The sequence below is a fragment of the Salmo salar genome, chromosome 26 (assembly GCF_965601325.2).
Source record: "Salmo salar chromosome 26, fSalSal1, whole genome shotgun sequence".
Classification (NCBI taxonomy): Eukaryota; Metazoa; Chordata; class Actinopteri; order Salmoniformes; family Salmonidae; genus Salmo; species Salmo salar.
The window spans coordinates 6,360,279-6,379,168 of record NC_138316.1 but is presented as its reverse complement, the minus strand read 5'-3'; the positions used below and the strand labels follow the sequence as shown (position 1 = coordinate 6,379,168).

Below are 18,890 nucleotides of genomic sequence, written 5' to 3'. Positions count from 1 at the left end.
GAGTCCTCCAGACTCGCGATAAACTTCTGTAAAAGAACTGCAATACTGCCTTCTGTAGGATGATAATGAGAGTGCAACATATAATCCTATTGTTCACTGTACAATGCTCACACTCTTCAAGTCAAATAATTAATATGACACAGTTAGGTGTACACATCCATGTAATATAGCCTATGCAATATGATTATTAGCAGTGGCTGTGTCCAAATACCCATACTAGTGTACTACATACTTAAACTGCATACTATTTACTCATCGTCACATACTATTTAGCGCGTACCCTTTAGTAAAAAGTATGCAGTATGCCACAATTTAAAAATGGGTCCTGATTGGCTGAGTAGGTGGGGCGGGGTCGAGTTTGGGTGGATTTTTCCAAATTCAACAGACATGCATTGCATTAACCAGCCTGATAATAGTTGATTTCCAATTTGAATAATTTCTCTAAAATCTGAATAGATTAGGAATAGAATTATAGGCCTACTCAGGCTGGTTATAAGCAGACTATCACATATGATTTATAGTGTAGTAGACCATATAGTCCATCTATCCTATTTAAAAATGACTGAAGACAGAAACAGATAATTTGGTTCCATTTCAACATATTTATTAGTGAAACCAAAGTGCTGTAACATATAAATTAAATCAAATAGCCTAGTATACACACCAAAACTTTTCAAATGTTAAAATCAAAAAGCTATTGTACAGAAAATGTGGACAGTCGGGTGCATCGCAAATTTAGAACCGCTGGACAGCAACATAATAAATTAAAGCGCTGATAATTGGGAACGAAATCAGAATGACTGCTAAGGCTTGATCCATTCATTAAATAGGTAGTGTAGCCTTCAAAACTAAAACAAAAGGCCTGATTAACAAGACATCAATAACGCTGCTACATCCCGAGTCCCCGGTGCTGATACATTCAGAAATCAAAAGATGGTTTTGTATTTTGTTTAAAAGCTCTGACGAAGGCCAAGAAGACAATAAAACTTTACAGTGAGAAAACAGAAAGCCACTGTTTTCAAAGATGTAGCCTACGATGCCATACACATTAACATTTTAAGTAGAGCAAAAACTACTTAGCCTACATTTGAAACCTACCTCAGAAGCTTTGGGCATTGTCCCAATTAAATAGCCTAGTTTTGGTACTTGAAGAGAACTACAGCCTATCACCCACCTTTTCCAATGCATTGTTGAATTCTACTACAGTAGATGAAGAGCCGAAATGAGTATAACATCCTTGCATTTAAACCATACTCGATTTTTGAAATGTCTCATATTAAACGTTTTATTTTTGCATACTGAGAATCCGTCATGCGTATTTGTGTTGTTTCCCATTATTTGTTGGTTTCGGTAGCGCATCCCCAAATCTAATTGATCAGCTCTTGTCAAAGCCGAAGTGAGTATGACATCTGTGCATTTAAAGTAAATTCAAATTATGAATTATTAAACTTAAATACTATTAAACTTAATTTTTTCGAATATTCAAATAGCCTACTATTTAGGACGCAAGTATGGGTATTCGGACATGGCCAATGTGTTAGCATGCAAGGCTAAAAGAGGTAGCTCTTTATTAAAGTAGTTCTTAATCTTCCTTTTCAAGCAGATGACTACATACATCCCTTTTCAACACTAACACAATATATGTAAATCTACATTTCAAGGACTAGGCACTTTACATAGAGAGCAGTTTGACCAGTCACTCAAATACATGTGATTGTTGCTTTAATGATGTATTTGAACTGTTTGGAACATTTCCAATTACGTCAACGATTTTAATTGGCTGATGCAGAACTTGTTCCAGGGTATAATCACTGCCACCTGGTGAGGTTAGCATAGGGCTAACGTGTGCCATTGTATGATAGGACCAGCTACAATTTAGCGATCTGTCACATGGAAGTATATTGACGACTTCAATTTTTGTGCCGGAGAAACTGTTTAATTTTAAATGGTTGCTTATCTTTTTAAGTATTGCCCCATGGTTTTCAATGGCAATTGTTTTATCACTATTATATATATATTTTTTTACAAATATTCAGTTTCCACATTTCCTTGTGTATTCCTTTCACAGTTTATATTTTAATTTGTACAAGAGGCCAGGACTGGTGTGATTGGGATTGTGAGGTGGTTTATAATATTCACAAAGCTTCCTATCAGAAACAAGACACCCAGTGCAAATTAAGACCAACAACAAAATGAAAAAACATAGATATTGTGGTTGGTTCAAGGGTACCATTTTGTAAACGCCAAACAACGATCAAGTTAGTGTGACTTTGACATTTTCAATTAATACATTTAAAAACCTTTCTTCTGCAATGTTTGTGGTGATTGTTTATTCATCATGCAGTTGCAATGCCACACATAGCATCTGCGAGGCGGGTGGTTTTTTAACAATTGACAATAGCGCTGTGTTTTTTACACTGCTAAAATGTCAACCATAAATGTGCATCTTGATATAGCGCAAAGACAAGGAAAGTCCACATCCATGACAAACAAAGCTTCATGTATACTCCTTGTAGAACCTAAAAGACATCAGGGACATCAGTGCCCATATGAGAGTACAGAGTGACAGTGTTGGAGGCTAGGTAAGAAAGAGAAAGGTGGGGGAATGAGAGCGACACTGTTACACCAGGTGAATAGTAGGGATGGGGGGGAAAAAATCGATATAGTAGAGCATGGCTCTCCAACCCCGTTCCTGCAGAGCTACCCTACTGTAGGCTTTCGCTTCAACCCCAGTTGTTACTAACCTTATTCAGCTTATCAACCAGCAAATTATTAGAATTAGGTGCGCTACATTAGGTTTGAGGTGAAAACCTACAGGACGGCAGCTCTCCAGAAGCAGGGTTGGAGATCCATGCAGTAGAGTATTGCAGTATTATTTTTACGATTTATTGCTTGGTCTCAATGTTCTTTTTAAATGGTGATCCAACATTTTTTGGGCACTTTTGTTTCCATGACTGATCAAAACTTGTTTTGTCATGGCTCTTTCTTGTCCCTCTGGAGCAGACAACATCACATTGAATCGTACTAAAATCACAGTATCGAATTGCAATACATACAGAATTGTGATACATACAGTATAAAATCACAATTGTGATGCATATGGAATCACAATACATATCAATTCCGCACTTAAGTATCATGATGATATCGTACCGTGAGGTCCCTGGCATTTCCCATCCCTAGTGAATAAATAGAAAAAGGGAGAGAGGGAGGGGGGGTGAGAAAAGAGAGAGTGAGCTTCTGACTAGCAGAAAGAGGGCCATACTTCTCAACCTTAATAAGCCCCACTCTCTCTCTTGCTAGGCTAAGTCCTTTTATTCTCCCAATCTGAATACCTCACCTTCAAATACCGACTTCATTACCTCCCAGCCGTGTATATTCCCCCAAGCAGACCCTGCGACAGCTCTCAAGGAACTCCACTGGACTTTTTGAAAACTGGAAACCGCATATCCCAACGCCACATTTATTGTAGCTGTGGCCTTTAACAAAGGAAATCTGAAGAAAACACTACCGAAGTTCTATCAACACATCTTACATTTACATTTACATTTAAGTCATTTAATCACATTAATCAACATCTTCAGTGCTACTTGCTTACTCGAGTACTCTTGAACATTGCTATTTCCCCTCTCTCCCTTTGGCAAATCAGATCACACCTCAATTTTGCTCTTCCCCTCCTATAGGCAGAAACTTAAATGGGAACCACCCGTGGTAACAAAGGTTCAACATTGGTCTGACCAATTGGAATCTATGCTTCAATATTGTTTTAATCACACGGACTGGGAAATGTTCCGGGTTGCCTCTGAGAATAGTAAAACTGTATACACTGACTTGGTGAGTTTACCAGGAAGTGCATGTTGTTCCCACTATGACGATTAGAATTTATCCAAACCAAAAAATTTGGATAGATGGAAGCATTCATGCAAAACTGAAAGTGCATTTAACCACGGCCAGGTGACTGGGAACATGGACGCGTACAAACAGACCAGCTCTGCCCTCCGTAAGGTTATCAACGATGCAAAACGACGTTACATGGAGAAAGTGGAATCACAGATTATAAAGGGAAAGCCAGCCACGTTGCAGACACCGACACCTCACTCCCGGACAAGCTAAACACCTTCTTTGCCCACTTCGAGGAAAACACAAGGACTGAAAGCTCTCGTTCTTTGTGGCCGACGTGAGTAAGACATTTAAGCGTGTTATGAAGGAGCTGATCATGGACTTCAGGAGACAACAGAGAGAGCACGCCCATATCCACATCAATGGTGCCGCAGTGGAGAGGCACCTTTACTGACAACCTGAAATGGTCCATTCACAGACACTGTGGTGAAGGCGCAACAGTGCCTCGTCAACCTCAGGAGGCTGAAGAAATTAGGCTTGGTCCCTAAGACCCTCATAAACTTCTACAGATGCACCATTGAGAACATCCTGTCAGGCTGTATTACCACCTGGTATGGAAATTGCACCGTCCGTAATTGCAGGGCTCTCCAGAGGGTGGTGCGATCAGCCCAACGCATTTCCGGGGGCACACTGCCTGCCATTCAGGACATCTACAGCACTTGGTGTCACAGGAAGGCCAAGAAGATCATCAAGGACCTCAGCCACCTGAGCCACGGCCTGTTCACCCCGCTGCCATCCAGAAGGCGTAGACAGTAAAGGTGCATCAAAGCTGGGGCCCAGAGACTGAAAAATAGCTTCTATCTCCATGCCATCAGACTGTTAAATAGTCACCTCCACCCAGTACCCTGCACCTTAGTCATTGTTACTAGCTGGCTACCACCTGGTACTCTACCTGCACCTTAGATACGTTTTGCTGCCCTATGTATATAGTCATCGAACACTGGTCCCTTTAATAATGTTTACATACCATTTTACCCACTTCATATGCCCTCCACAGCATAACCTTCACTTCAGATCAAAACGCCAAACCTGCAACCTAATTTTAGACAAATGTACCTGGAAGGATTACTACTACCAATGATTCCTTTTTTCAAACTATACAGAGGCTGCTCTGGCAAACAAACAGCAGAAACTTGAGGACACCATCCAACCTGGATCTGAGTGAGTAATGTTTTGTCTGATGCTGTTTTGAAAGCCAAGAAGAAGAACAATTTAAAATAAAGTACATTACAATGATATATTTTACTTTATGGGGACTGAATGTTAAATTAAGGCTGCCAAGCTTGCTAGGACAGACCATATACAACTTTAATTATCACTGAGGTGTGAAGTGAGAGGTGTCGAAGCCTTTGAGCCCAACAAATGGCAGGAGTCTCTCACAGCCTACCCCACCCAAATCCAGAGGCCTTTGAAGCCCCCTCCTGCTTTTCAGAGACCATCCACTGCCATTTTCTACAAGAAATCTGACTCCAGAAATAAAAGTTTCTCTCAAGTGGGTGTGACACCTACTCCCATTGCCTGCTGCACTGCTGCTTGGATTCCAGCTGACAATCTGTTCACCGTCTGCCCTGGCTTGTCTCCCCCTGTCTGGTACTGGTACCACCACCACACTCCCCCCTCTCCCGAGCTTTCGCTCGCCTCCAGTACACACACTGTTGGGGTGAGTGATTCTGAACTTACAATGGCTAGCCCCAAGTCGCTATTTTGCTATTTGCTTCATGATTCCTACATGCTTTGTTGACTATGAACTTTCTTGTTTACCCAACCGTGGGACAGACTGTGTTTGTTCCCACACTTGGGACTCTGACTCTATTGGCTACACAGACTTTTGGCCTCCCATTCTATTCTAACCACCTCTTGCCGGCTTTGTATTCATGTTACCCGATGAAATTGCTGAACAATATGATCTTGTTGCCATATAATGCACATTCAAATGTCATAAATCAACACTGCAGAGCTCTCCCTGCCCTCTGCCATGTCTTGATTGTATTACTGTTGATGATATCTGGAAATGTGCATGTACACCCTGGCCCATCTACTGTTGCTAGCCCCAATTCTGACTTGTGCTCTGATGTGGGGCGGGAGGTAGCCTAGTGGTTAGAGTGTTGGACTAGTAACCGAAAGGCTGCAAGAAGGTAAAAATCTGTCGTTCTGCCCCTGAACAAGGCAGTTAACCCACTGTTCCTAGACCGTCATTGAAAATAAGAATTTGTTCTTAACTGACTTGCCTAGTTAAATAAAGGTAAAAAAAAATCAGCGTCACTGATTTCTGATATTGCAAAAGCCTGGCTTTTCTGCACGTTAACACTAGAAGCTCATTACCTAAAATGGATCAATTGAAAGTGTGGGTTCACAGTTCAATCCAGATGTGTTGTTCATTACTGAGACGTAGTTAAGGAAGAGTGTTTTGAATACTGATGTTAACATTTCTGGTTATAATCTTTTTCGGCAAGACAGATCTTCCAAAGGTGGGGAAGTGGCAATCTTTACCAAGGATCACCTTCAGTGCTCGGTTGTCTCCACCAAGTCTGTCCCCAAACAATTGCTTACTTTAAAGAGCAGTTCTCTCTTTGTGGGTCTAATCCCAAGAAGTTCTGGAAAACAGTTAAAGACCTGGAGAATAAACCCTCCTCCTCACAGCTGCACATGTCCCATAATGTTGATGATGTGGTTGTTACTGACAATAAGCACATGGCTGAGCTCTTTAATCACCCCTTCATTAAGTCAGGATTCCTATTTGACTCAGCCATGCCTCCTTGCCCGTCAAAAATGTCCCTATCTCCCACCCCTTCTAATGCGACTAGCCCCAATGCTCCTCCCTCTTTTTCCCCTGACCCGCTACAAAGTTTCTCCCTGCAGGCGGTCACTGAGTCCGAGGTGCTAAAGGAGCTCCTTAAACAACATCTGGGTCAGATGGTTTAGATCCTTTCTTCTTTAAGGTTGCTGCCCCTATCATCGCCAAGCCTATTTCTGACCTTTTTAACCTGTCTCTCCTCTCTGGGGAGGCAGCCACTGTTCGTACTTTATTTAAAGGGGGAGATCAACCTGATCTCCTATCTGTTGTAGGCCTATTTCTATTTTGTCCTGTTTATCAAAAGTGTTGGAAAAACTTGTCAATAATCAACTGACAGGCTTTCTTGATGTTTATAGTATTCTCTCTTTTGCAATCTGGTTTCCACTCAGGTTATGGATGTGTTACTGCAACCTTAAAGGTCCTCAATGATGTCATCATTGCCCTTGATTCTAAGCCATGTTGTGCTGCTATTTTATTGACTTGGCCAAAGCTTTTGAAACGGTTGACCATTCCATTCTTGCGGGCTGGCTAAGGTGTATTGGTGTCTCTGACGGGTCTTTGGCCTGGTTTGCTAACTACCTCTCTCAAAGAGTGCAGTGTATAAAGTCAGAACATCTGCTGTCTCAGCCACTGCCTGTCACCAAGGGAGTACTCCAAGGCTCGATCCTAGGCCCTACGCTCTTCTCAATTTACATCAACAACATAGCTCAGGCAGTAGGAAGCTCTTTCATCCATTTATATGCAGATGATACAGTCTTGTAGTCAGCTGGCTCCTTCCCGGATTTTGTGTTAAACTCTCTACAACAAAGCTTTCTTAGTGTCCAACAAGCTTTCTCTGCCCTTAACCTTGTTCTGAATACCTGCAAAACAAAGGTCATGTGGTGTGGTAAGAAGAATGCCCCTCTCCCCACAGGTGTGATTACTACCTCTGAGGGTTTAGAGCTTGAGTTAGTCACCTCATACAAGGACTTGGGAGTATGGCTAGATGGTACACTGTCCTTCTGTCAGCACATATCAAAGTTGCAGACTAAAGTTAAATCTAGACTTGGTGTCTTCCTTCATAATCGCTCCTCTTTCACCACAGCTGCCAAACTAACCCTGTTTCAGATGACCATCCTACCCACGCTAGATTACGGATACTTAATTTATAGATCAGCAGGTAAGGGTGCTCTCCAGCGGCTAGATGTTCTTTAACATTCAGCCATCAGATTTGTCACCAATGCTCCTTATAGGACACATCACTGCACTCTATACTCCTCTGTAAACTGGTCATCTCTGTGTACCCTTCACAAGACCCACTGGTTGATGCTTATTTATAAAACCTTCTTAGGCCTCTCTCCCCCCTATCTGAGATATCTACTGCAGCCCTCATCCTCCACATTCAACACCCATTCTGCCAGTCACATTCTGTTAAAGGTCCCCAAAGCACTCACATCACTGGGTCACTCCTCTTTTCAGTTCGCTGCAGCTAGTGACTGGAATGAGCTGCAACAAACACTCAAACTGGACAGTTTTATCTTTCCATTCAAAGACTCAATCATGGACACTTACTGACAGTTGTGGCTGATTTTCGTGATATATTGTTGTCTCTACCTTTGTGCCCTTTGTGCTGTTGTCTGTGCCCAATAATGTTTGTACCATGTTTTGTGCTGCTACCATGTTGTGCTGCTGCCATGTTGTGTTGTTGTCATGTTGTGTTTCTACCATGCTGTGTTGTCATGTGTTGCTGCCATGCTATGTTGTTGTCTTAGGTCTCTCTTTTTGTAGTGTTGTCTTTCTTGTCTTGATGTGTGTTTTGTCCTTGCAGGAGGCCTTTTGCCTTTTGATAGGCCGACATTGTAAATAAGAATTTGTTCTTAACTGACTTGCCTAGTTAAAGAAAGGTTAAATTAAAAAGTATATACTGGATTTTAGTCAAGGCTCATCCTATATAACTACTACCTGTTCTATTCATATACGGTCTATAATGTCTATATACACCACTATATACATTTATATTCCAGACTCTGTCCTTGATATTTCTTACTTTTTTCTTTACATTTTGGTGGATTTGTGTGTATTATTTTGTATTGTTAGGTATTACTGCACTGTTGGAGCTAGAAACATAAGCATTTCACTGCACCTGCGATAACATCTGCAAAATATGTGTACGCGACCAATAAAATTTGATTTGAATTGAGATAAACTCTGTGGGAAAATATTGCTTTGGTAGCCCCTCGATGCAAAAAACACAGCAGTTTCTGTTTTCTTCCTACAAATGTGGCTCAATCTTTTGATCCATTTAAGCTACAAAATATTATGACCCCATCAAACGATTCTTCTGTCTCCTTCTACAAAGCCCACATGCTACACAGGACTCATTAGACAAGACCAGGCACTAAATCAGACTGGGGGGAAAAGAGCATCATCAACAATGATGCTCTTTTCTACACAGAAGATCAAACAAGATTATTGCCTGATGATCTTTTGAACTTCCCAACACATTTCTGATGCATTTTAGTCACTTCAAACCATACTTCCTTCACATTGAAATACTGTCAAAAGGACAGTCAGACTAATTTCTAATAGACTGTCATAGCCCCAATTAAAAAACACTGTCCCTTGATTATACATTTTTTACATGGTGGGGTCACGGGCCAAAAAAGTTTGAGAATCTCTGGTATACACACACACACACACTCACACACACAAACATACAGGACACACACGTATATGGGTGCAAGTAAAGGCGAGAAACGGTTATATGTAGGTTGGTCTCATCCTGTAGTTGTTTAGCAGACACAAACTCCATCTCTCCGTCTGTCAGCAATACATTGTGACTTTAAGATCCAGTGTGGACGCACAGCTCTAGCCACTTCCCTAAACCAGGCAGAGTGTGTGTGTGTGTGCGTACGTATGTGCGTGTTTGTGTGCATGTGTGGTAAAAGGTCCAAAGGTAGGGTCTTCAAACAGTATGACCAGTCTAGGATCGGCAGAATGGAGTGATTGGAGTGGAGGAGAGTAGTACGGCATCCGAAAGAGGAGTGCTTAGTTGTTCTGAAGGCAGTCCAGCTCCACCGAACAACACACACTTCCATTCTGACCACGGCAACGATAAATAAGGGGAACATGAAGAAAAAAAGAGACGGGTAGTTAGTTCCATTCTGTTTGTGCATGTTTGCTTATGTTACCATGTGTGAGTGATGCAAGGTGAGGTTAGGGCCGGGATTCAATAAACGTTAAAAGGTAATAATTTACACTATAGAACCGACGTGCAGCATTACCATGTATACGATCTCTGCGAACATCGGGGAAAATGCCTTGTGTAACCTTTATTTAACTAGGCAAGTCAGTTATTAAGAACAAATTCTTATTTACAATGACGGCCTACCCCGGCCAAACCTGGATGACGCTGGGCCAATTGTGCGCCACCCTATGGGACTCCCAATCATGGCCGAATGTGAAACAGCTTGGGTTTTGAACCAGGGACTGTAGTGACGCCTCTTGCATTGAGATGCAGTGCTTTAGACCACTGTGCCATTATTGTCTGTATAGTGTGCTGTCCTATAATGCGCCTTGCATTGAATCCCGGCCTAGGTTAGGGTTGCTTGCTTTGTTCTTTCAGGTGACACAGCTGTGTGTGTTTGTATTCCTGTAAATATGCAGGCAAGGGTGGCACATACAGGGTGGTTCTGGCATTGTTTATGTGTCTAAAGGGTGTGTCTGTATGACACTAGGTATGACACAATATCAGCGGAACCTGTACAATACAATGCATTTGGAAAATATTCAGACCACTTGACTTTTCCCACATTTTGGTAGGTTACAGCCTTATTCTAAAATGTATTAAATCGTTTTTTTCCCTCATCAATTTACACACAATACCCCTTAATGACAAAGTGAAAATAAGAAAAACCTTATTTACATAAGTATTCAGAACCTTGTCTATGAGACTCGAAATTGAACTCAGGTGCATCCTGTTTCCATTGATCATCCTTGATATGGTTCTACAACTTCATTGGAATCCACCTGTGGTAAATTGAATTGATTGGACATGATTTGGAAAGGCACACACCTCTTGATATAAGATCCCACAGTTGACAGTGCATGTCAGAGCAAAAACCAAGCCATGAGATCAAAGGAATTGAGCTCCGAGACAGGATTGTGTTGAGGCACAGATCTGGGGAAGAGTACCAAAAACTGTCTGCAGCATTGAATGTCCCCAAGAACACAGTGGCCTCCATCTTTCTTAAATCAAAGAAGTTTGGAACCACCAAGACTCTGCCTAGAGCTGGCCGCCTGGCCAAACTGAGCAATTGGGGGAGAAGGGCCTTTGTTCAGGAGGTGACCAAGAACTCAATGGTCACTCTAACAGAGCTCCAGAGTTCCTTCCAGAAGGACAAACATCTTTGCAGCACTCCACCAATCAGGCTTTTATGGTGGAATGGCCAGACGGAAGCCACTCCTCAGTAAAAGGCAGAGGACATCCCGCTTGGAGTTTGCCAAAAAGGCACTTGAAGGACTCAGACCATGAATGCCAAGCGTCACATCTAGAGGAAACCTGGCGCCATCCCTACGGTGAAGCACGGTGGTGGCAGCATCATGCTGTGGAGATGTTTTTCAGCGACATGGACTGGGATGCTAGTCAGGATCGAGGGAAAGATGAACGGAGCAAAGTACAAAGAAATCCTTGATGAAAACCTGCTCCAGAGCGCTCAGGACCTCAGACTGGGGCGAAGGTTCACCTTCCAACAGGCCAACGACCCTAAGCACACAGGCAAGACAATGCAGGAGTGGCTTCGGGACAAGTCTCTGAATGTCCTTGAGTGGCCCAGCAAGAGCCCGGACTTGAACCTTACCTAACATCTCTGGAGAGACCTGAAAATAGCTGTGCAGTGACGTTCCCCATCCAACCTGACAGAGCTTGAGAGGCTCTGCAAACAAATACAGGTGTGATAAGCTTGTAGCGTCATACCCAAGAAGACTGAAGGCTGAAATTGCTTCCAAAGGTGCTTCAACAAAGTACTTAGTAGAGGGTCTGAATACTTATGTAAATGTGCTATTTCCATTTTATTTTTTTTATAAATGTGTTTTTGCTTTGTCACTATGGGGTATTGAATGTAGATTGATGATGAAAAAACGATTTAATACATTTTAGAAAAAGACTGTAACGTAACAAAAGGTGGACAAAGTCAATGGGTCTGAATACTTTCCGAATATACTGTACTTTGCACTTGCAGGAGGTGCAGGGAAAGCTTGCCATTCACTGTGTGCGTGTATGTACATATGTATGTGTGTTTTTACGTGCTCCTGTGTGTGTATGCATTTTTGTCTGTGTGTGTGTGTGTCTGTGTCAGGTAAGATATGAGTTGTTGCTGTTACCTTGCACTTGCAGGTGGTGCAGGGTGACCCTGGCATGGGCCACGTGGCACTGCTGAGGCGGGTGATGCCCGCGGGGTCCTGGCAGGTCTGCCTGATGTCGTTGGCAATATTGTCTGCCAGGCAGGGGTCAGTGACGCAGTGCGGGCAACATTCGCCCTCCACCAAGGCAGAGTATTTGCACGCCAACACTGGACATGCCAGGGGCCAGCAGTCCACCTTTCCCTCCTACAGAAAGATAGAGATAAGGCGAGAGGGATTGGTGGAGAATAGAAGCAAAACAAAGGACGAAAATAAGAGTTTGGAACAGTCCTTATAAGCGCTGGACACTGAGATGACTACTATGGGGTATTGTAAGACCATATTGAAAGATAAAGCTAGGAGTAGAGAGACAAGTGTTTAAGCAGCTCTCTAATGTGAATCACCTGATGGCTGACATAGTGGGATCAGTACTATGGCTTTGATCACCGACATACACTACCGTTCAAAAGTTTGGAGTCACTTAGAAATGTCCTTGTTTTTGAAAGAAAATCAAAAAAATGTGTCCATTAAAATAACATCAAATTGATCAGAAATACACTGTAGACATCAATGTTGTAAATGACTATTGTAGCTGGAAACGTTTGATTTTTTTATTGGAATATCTACATAGGCGTAATGAGGCCCATTATCAGCAACCATCACGCCTGTGTTCTAATGGCAGGTTGTGTTAGCTAATCCAAGTTTTAGAGGTCGACCGATTAATCGGAATGGCCGATTAATTAGGGCCGATTTCAAGTTTTCATAACAATCGGTAATCGGTATTTTTGACCACCGATTTGCGTTTTTTTAAATATTTATTTAACTAGGCAAGTCAGATTAAGAACACATTCTTATTTTCAATGACGACCTAGGAACGGGGGTTAACTGCCTTGTTCAGGGCGGATTCGGGGATTCGTTTTTGCAACCTTCCTTACTAGTCCAACGCTCTAACCACCTGCCTTACATTGCACTCCATGAGGAGCCTGCATGGCAGCCTGACTACCTGTTACGCGAGGGCAGCAAGAAGCCAAGGTAAGTTGCTAGCTAGCATTAAACTTATCTTATTAAAAAACTATCAATCTTAACATAATCACTAGTTAACTACACATGGTTGATGATATTACTAGTTTATCTAACGTGTCCTGCGTTGCATATAATGGATGCGGTGCCTGTTAATTTCTCATTGAATCACAGACTACTTCGACAAACGGGTTTTGATTTAACAAGCGCATTTGCGAAAAAAGCACTGTCGTTGCATCAATGTACCTAACCATAAACATCAATGCCTTTCTTTAAAACCAATATACAAGTATATATTTTTAAACCTGCATATTTAGTTAATATTGCCTGCTAACATGAAATTGTGTCACTTATCTTGCGTTCATTGCACGCAGTCAGGACGCCTGGCTCGTTGCGAACTAATTTGCCAGAATTTTACGTAATTATGACATAACATTGAAGGTTGTGCAATGTAACAGGAATATTTAGATTTAGGGATGCCACCCGTTAGATAAAATACGCAACGGTTCCGTATTTCACTGAAAGAAAAAACGTTTGTTGTTTTCGAGATGATAGTTTCCGGATTCGACCATATTAATGACCTAAAGGCTCGTATTTCTGTGTGTTTATTATATTATAATTAAGTCTATGATTTGATAGAGCAGTCTGACTGAGCGGTGGTAGGCACCAGCAGGCTCGTAATTATTCATTCAAACAGCACTTTAGTGCGTTTTGCCAGCAGCCCTTCGCTGTGCTTCAAGCATTGCGCTGTTTATGACTTCAAGCCGGGTGGGTATAATTTGTGGAACGTTCCAACAGGAATCTATTCCAAAAACTTTGTAAATAACAAGGTTGCCAAAAAACAACGCATACAAAATTGTATAGCGGCAGAATAAGATACCGGGTAGGGAGTGGTCTATTTCATTGCGTTTTTCACTCATGACGTTTATTCCGAAAAATGTCTTTCCTCACTCTGGTTGCCTATGGACAAACATTAAGAATAAGCTACGTGGTGAGTTGATGCCTATTCGGCAGCTAGTTAGCTAGGTTTATATGCGTTGTTGGTTGGCAAACTTTTACTTTACGTTTGTTGTAACAGATTCCTGTTGGAACGTTCCACAAATTATACCCACCCCTTCAAGCCTATCAACTCCCAAGATTAGGCTGGTGTAACCGATGTGAAATGGCTAGCTAGTTAGCGGGGTGCGCGCTAATAGCATTTCAAACGTCACTCACTCTGAGACTTGGAGTAGTTGTTCCCTTTGCTCTGCATGGGTAACGCTGCTTCGAGGGTGGCTGTTGTCGATGTGTTCCTGGTTTGAGCCCAGGTAGGAGCGAGGAGAGGGACGGAAGCTATACTGTTACACTGGCAATACTAAAGTGCCTATAAGAACATCCAATAGTCAAAGGTATATGAAATACAAATCGTATAGAGAGAAATAGTCCTATAATTTCTATAATAACTACAACCTAAAACTTCTTACCTGGGAATATTGAAGACTCATGTTAAAAGGAACCACCAGCTTTCATATGTTCCCATGTTCTGAGCAAGGCACTTAAACGTTAGCTTTCTTACATGGCACATATTGCACTTTTACTTTCTTCTCGAACACTTTAAACCAAATTGAACGTTTCATTATTTATTTGAGGCTAAATTGATTTTATTGATGTATTATATTAAGTTAAAATAAGTGTTCATACAGTATTGTTGTAATTGTCATTATTACATATAAATAAATACAAAATAAATCGGCCGATTAATCGGAAGCAGCATTTTCTTTGGGCCCCAATAATCGGTATCGGCAAATCATAATCGGTCGACCTCTACTAAGTTTATCATTTTAAAAGGCTAATTGATCATTAGAAAACCCTTTTGTAATTATGTTAGTACAGCTGAAAACTGTTGTGCTGATTTAAAGAAGCAATAAAACTGACTTTCTTTAGACTAGTTGAGTTTCTGGAGCATCAGCATTTGTGGGATTGATTATACTGTTACACTGGCAATACTAAATTTGGGTGGGTATAACGCCAGATACTCAACTAGTCTAAAGAAGGCCAGTTTTATTGCTTCTTTAATCCGAACAACAGTTTTCAGCTGTGCTAACATAATCGCAAAAGGGTTTTATAATGATCAATTAGCCTTTTAAAATTATAAACTTGGATTAGCTAACACAACGTGCCATTGAAACACAGGAGTGATAGCTGCTGGTAATGGGCCTCTGTACGCCTATGTAGATATTCCATTAAAAAATCAGCTGTTTCCAGCTGCAATAGTCATTTACAACATTAACAATGTCTACACTGTATTTCTGATCAATTTGATGTTATTTTAACCTGTTAGGGCTAGGGGGCAGTATTGACACGGCCGGATAAAAAACGTACCCGATTTAATCTGGTTACTACTCCTGTCCAGTAAGTAGAATATGCATATAATTATTGGCTTTGGATAGAAAACACCCTAAAGTTTCTAAAACTGTTTGAATGGTGTCTGTGAGTATAACAGAACTCATATGGCAGGCAAAAACCTGAGAAGATTCTGAACAGGAAGTGGCCTGTCTGACAAGTTGTTGTTCATCTTGGCTCTTTTTATTGAAGACTGAGGATCTTTGCTGTAACGTGACACTTCCTACGGCTCCCATAGGCTCTCAGAGACCGGGAAAAAGCTGAATGATATCGAGGCAGCCCCAGGCTGAAACACATTATCGCGTTTGGATAGTGGCTGGTCAGAGTACTCTGAGACTCAGGCTCGTGCACGAGGGCACGAGATGTTTTTATTTTCTCTCTCTTTGTACGTATACACGCTTTCCCGGTCGGAATATTATCGCTTTTTTACGAGAAAAATGGCATAAAAATTGATTTTAAACAGCGGTTGACATGCTTCGAAGTACGGTAATGGAATATTTAGAATTTTTTTGTCACGAAATGCGCCATGCTCGTCACCCTTATTTACCCTTTCGGATAGTGTCTTGAACTCGCGAACAAAACGCCGCTATTTGGATATAACAATGGATTATTTGGGACCAAACCAACATTTGTTATTGAAGTAGAAGTCCTGGGAGTGCATTCTGACGAAGAACAGCAAAGGTAATAACATTTTTCTTATAGTAAATCTGACTTTGGTGAGTGCTAAACTTGCTGGGTGTCTAAATAGCTAGCCCTGTGATGGGCTATCTACTTAGAATATTGCAAAATGTGCTTTCACCGAAAAGCTATTTTAAAATCGGACATATCGAGTGCATAGAGGAGTTCTGTATCTATAATTCTTAAAATAATTGTTATGCTTTTTGTGAACGTTTATCGTGAGTAATTTAGTAAATTCACCGGCAGTGTTCGGTCGGAATGCTAGTCACATGCTAGTCACATGCTAATGTAAAAAGCTGGTTTTTGATATAAATATAAACTTGATTGAACAAAACATGCATGTATTGTATAACATAATGTCCTAGGGTTGTCATCTGATGAAGATCATCAAAGGTTATTGCTGCATTTAGCTGTGGTTTGGGTTTATGTGACATTATATGCTAGTTTGAAAAATGAAATTTTTTGAAATCGGACAGTGTGGTTAGATTAACGAGAGTCTTGTCTTTAAAATGGTGTAAAATAGTCATATGTTTGAAAAATTGAAGTTTTTGCATTTTTGAGGTATTTGAATATCGCGCCACGGGATTACACTGGCTGTTGAGTAGCCCATAGAGGTTAATGGACAAAAAAATGTGATTTTCTTTAAAAAACAAGGACATTTCTAAGTGACTCCAAACTTTTGAATGGTAGTGTATACTTAAGCAATAAGGCCCAAGGGGGAGTGGTATATGTCCAATATACCAAGGGCTGTTCTTAGGCACGACACAACGCCATATACCACAAATCTCAGAGATGTTTAATTGCAATTATAAACTAGTTACTAACGTAATTAGAGCATTAAAAATACATGTTTTGTCAAAGCCGTGGTAACCAGTTTATAATAGGAATTTGGCACCTCAGAGATTTGTGGTATATACCCGTCAGACAATTAGCATTCACGGCTCGAAACACCCAGTTTATAATATCAGTTTAATATCACAGGCTCACACTGTAACTTCTCTATCTCTCTTGGTGTGAATCACTTGAAGGTTTTGCCATAGGCTACAGTAGTGGCACCTGTGTCTAACGCCTTAGAATGTCTTTCTTCCTTTCTGATGACACCTGAAGGCTGCCTGGGCCAATTAGAGTGATTGTTGGTGCCATGCTGATCCTGGAATTGTGTTTCCACGGCAGGACCGTTTAGCTAATTGCACAGCTGTCAGAGCCCGCTAATTACCAGGTCCACCAGAGTAAGGTCATGCACCTCTCACATGCACACACAAAGACGTCACACACATTTACAAACGCAGGTGCGCACACAGACACATTGCCAAGGCCACAAAAAAATTAATTGTATTTCATATCAAGATGGTATCATCTGCTTCTTCACAGCCTGTCTCATTAGCATGCAAGGATCTGCTTTGTTTCCTCGTAGCCATAATAATTAGCTAGGTGCTGCTCATGAAAGACACGCAATCAAGATCAGAGGAGACACACACATCCTCTTCATCCATGTTGCACAAGTGTAAAATATGCATGTGTGAACAAGAGTGTGTGTTTTTGTACAATAAAGTACACAAGCATGCAAGTGTGTGTATGTGCATGCTATGCATGCAAATGCGCATGTGTGTGTACATACCACGCAGCGGCACTGCTGGCAGCTGTAGATCCAGGAGTCTCTGCTGCGGTACAGTATGTGTCCACTCTGGTGCAGACATTGGCTGGACTTTCTGGAGTCACACTCAGGACAGCAGAACAGGTCTGCCTCGGGGTCCGCACAATGACACTCTCTCCTCCTGCAGAAGGTGCGCCCATCCTGGGGACAAGGTAAATGCATAGGAATTCAAAGAAATGTCAAGGCCATGGCCTGGGATGGTCCAGCAGTCTAAGCCGCTGACTCCTTATCACGTACTATGTGCCGCTACGAGAATGGGTTCAAATCAGACCCAAAATAAAAAAATAGTTCTACAAGCAAATAACCCTCAATCCCAGCATAGCTGGAACTTTGAGGCCTTTCTTCCAAAATGCTAATTAACTACTAAAATCAGGACAGTGACAGTGGTTTTTCTTGTAAATACTTTTCCAGTTTTATTACTGCCATTTTAATATTTACCTTGAATGCACACACACACACACACACACACACACACACACACACACACACGCACGCACGCACGCCTCCTACCCTACCTAGCTACCTACAGTCTTATCTAAACAGTTACACTCACTCCTCCTACAGAAGGTATAACCATCCTGTAAGAAAGAGACATTGATAAGGCTACAGCTTACCTACAGAAAGGCTATAGTAACTACAATGTACAGTATCTACATTTACATTATAGAGGATAATGCACTTTATTGAGCAAGGCCATTACTAACAATACTGACTATTTGTCATTAACATTTTGAGAGGAGTGTTTTTATGGGGTTAGGGTTTTGCATTGGATGTCTGGTCAAGGCCATTGGTGTAACTCTTTCTAGAGATTCCAAGTTCTCGACCAGTGAGAACTTTATGATCCATTTTACTGGCCACACTGAGCCCTTGCCAGCTTGGCAATGAGCACAATAATGGAGATATAAAATCCCTGTATAAAAGGTTGTTGCAAAATGTATAGGGTACATAACTCGCATAATGAGTTGCCAATATCTTATTGGCGCGTATTGTCTCGCTACAGTAGCCAGTATCTCTCATGGTGCTAATATCCAAGAGCTTTTTTAGCGTTAGCCTTTTAATGTTATGGCTATGGATATGAGAGGC

The 18,890-nt window shown here is 41.5% G+C and overlaps 1 protein-coding gene across 1 annotated transcript in view; it reads right to left on the bottom strand.

The window, feature by feature from the left end:
* Positions 1–582: 582 nt before the first annotated feature.
* LOC106587057 (protein kinase C-binding protein NELL1) overlaps positions 583–18,890 on the bottom strand; it is a 510,579-nt gene continuing 492,271 nt past the window's right edge. Inside the window, exons 18-20 of the mRNA XM_014174942.3 lie at positions 17,772–17,948; positions 12,056–12,280; positions 583–9,772 (exon numbers count right to left, since the gene is read on the bottom strand). Coding sequence (XP_014030417.3) covers positions 9,722–9,772; positions 12,056–12,280; positions 17,772–17,948 — 453 coding nt within the window. The 3' untranslated portion in view covers positions 583–9,721. The remainder of the gene's footprint in view (positions 9,773–12,055; positions 12,281–17,771; positions 17,949–18,890) is intronic.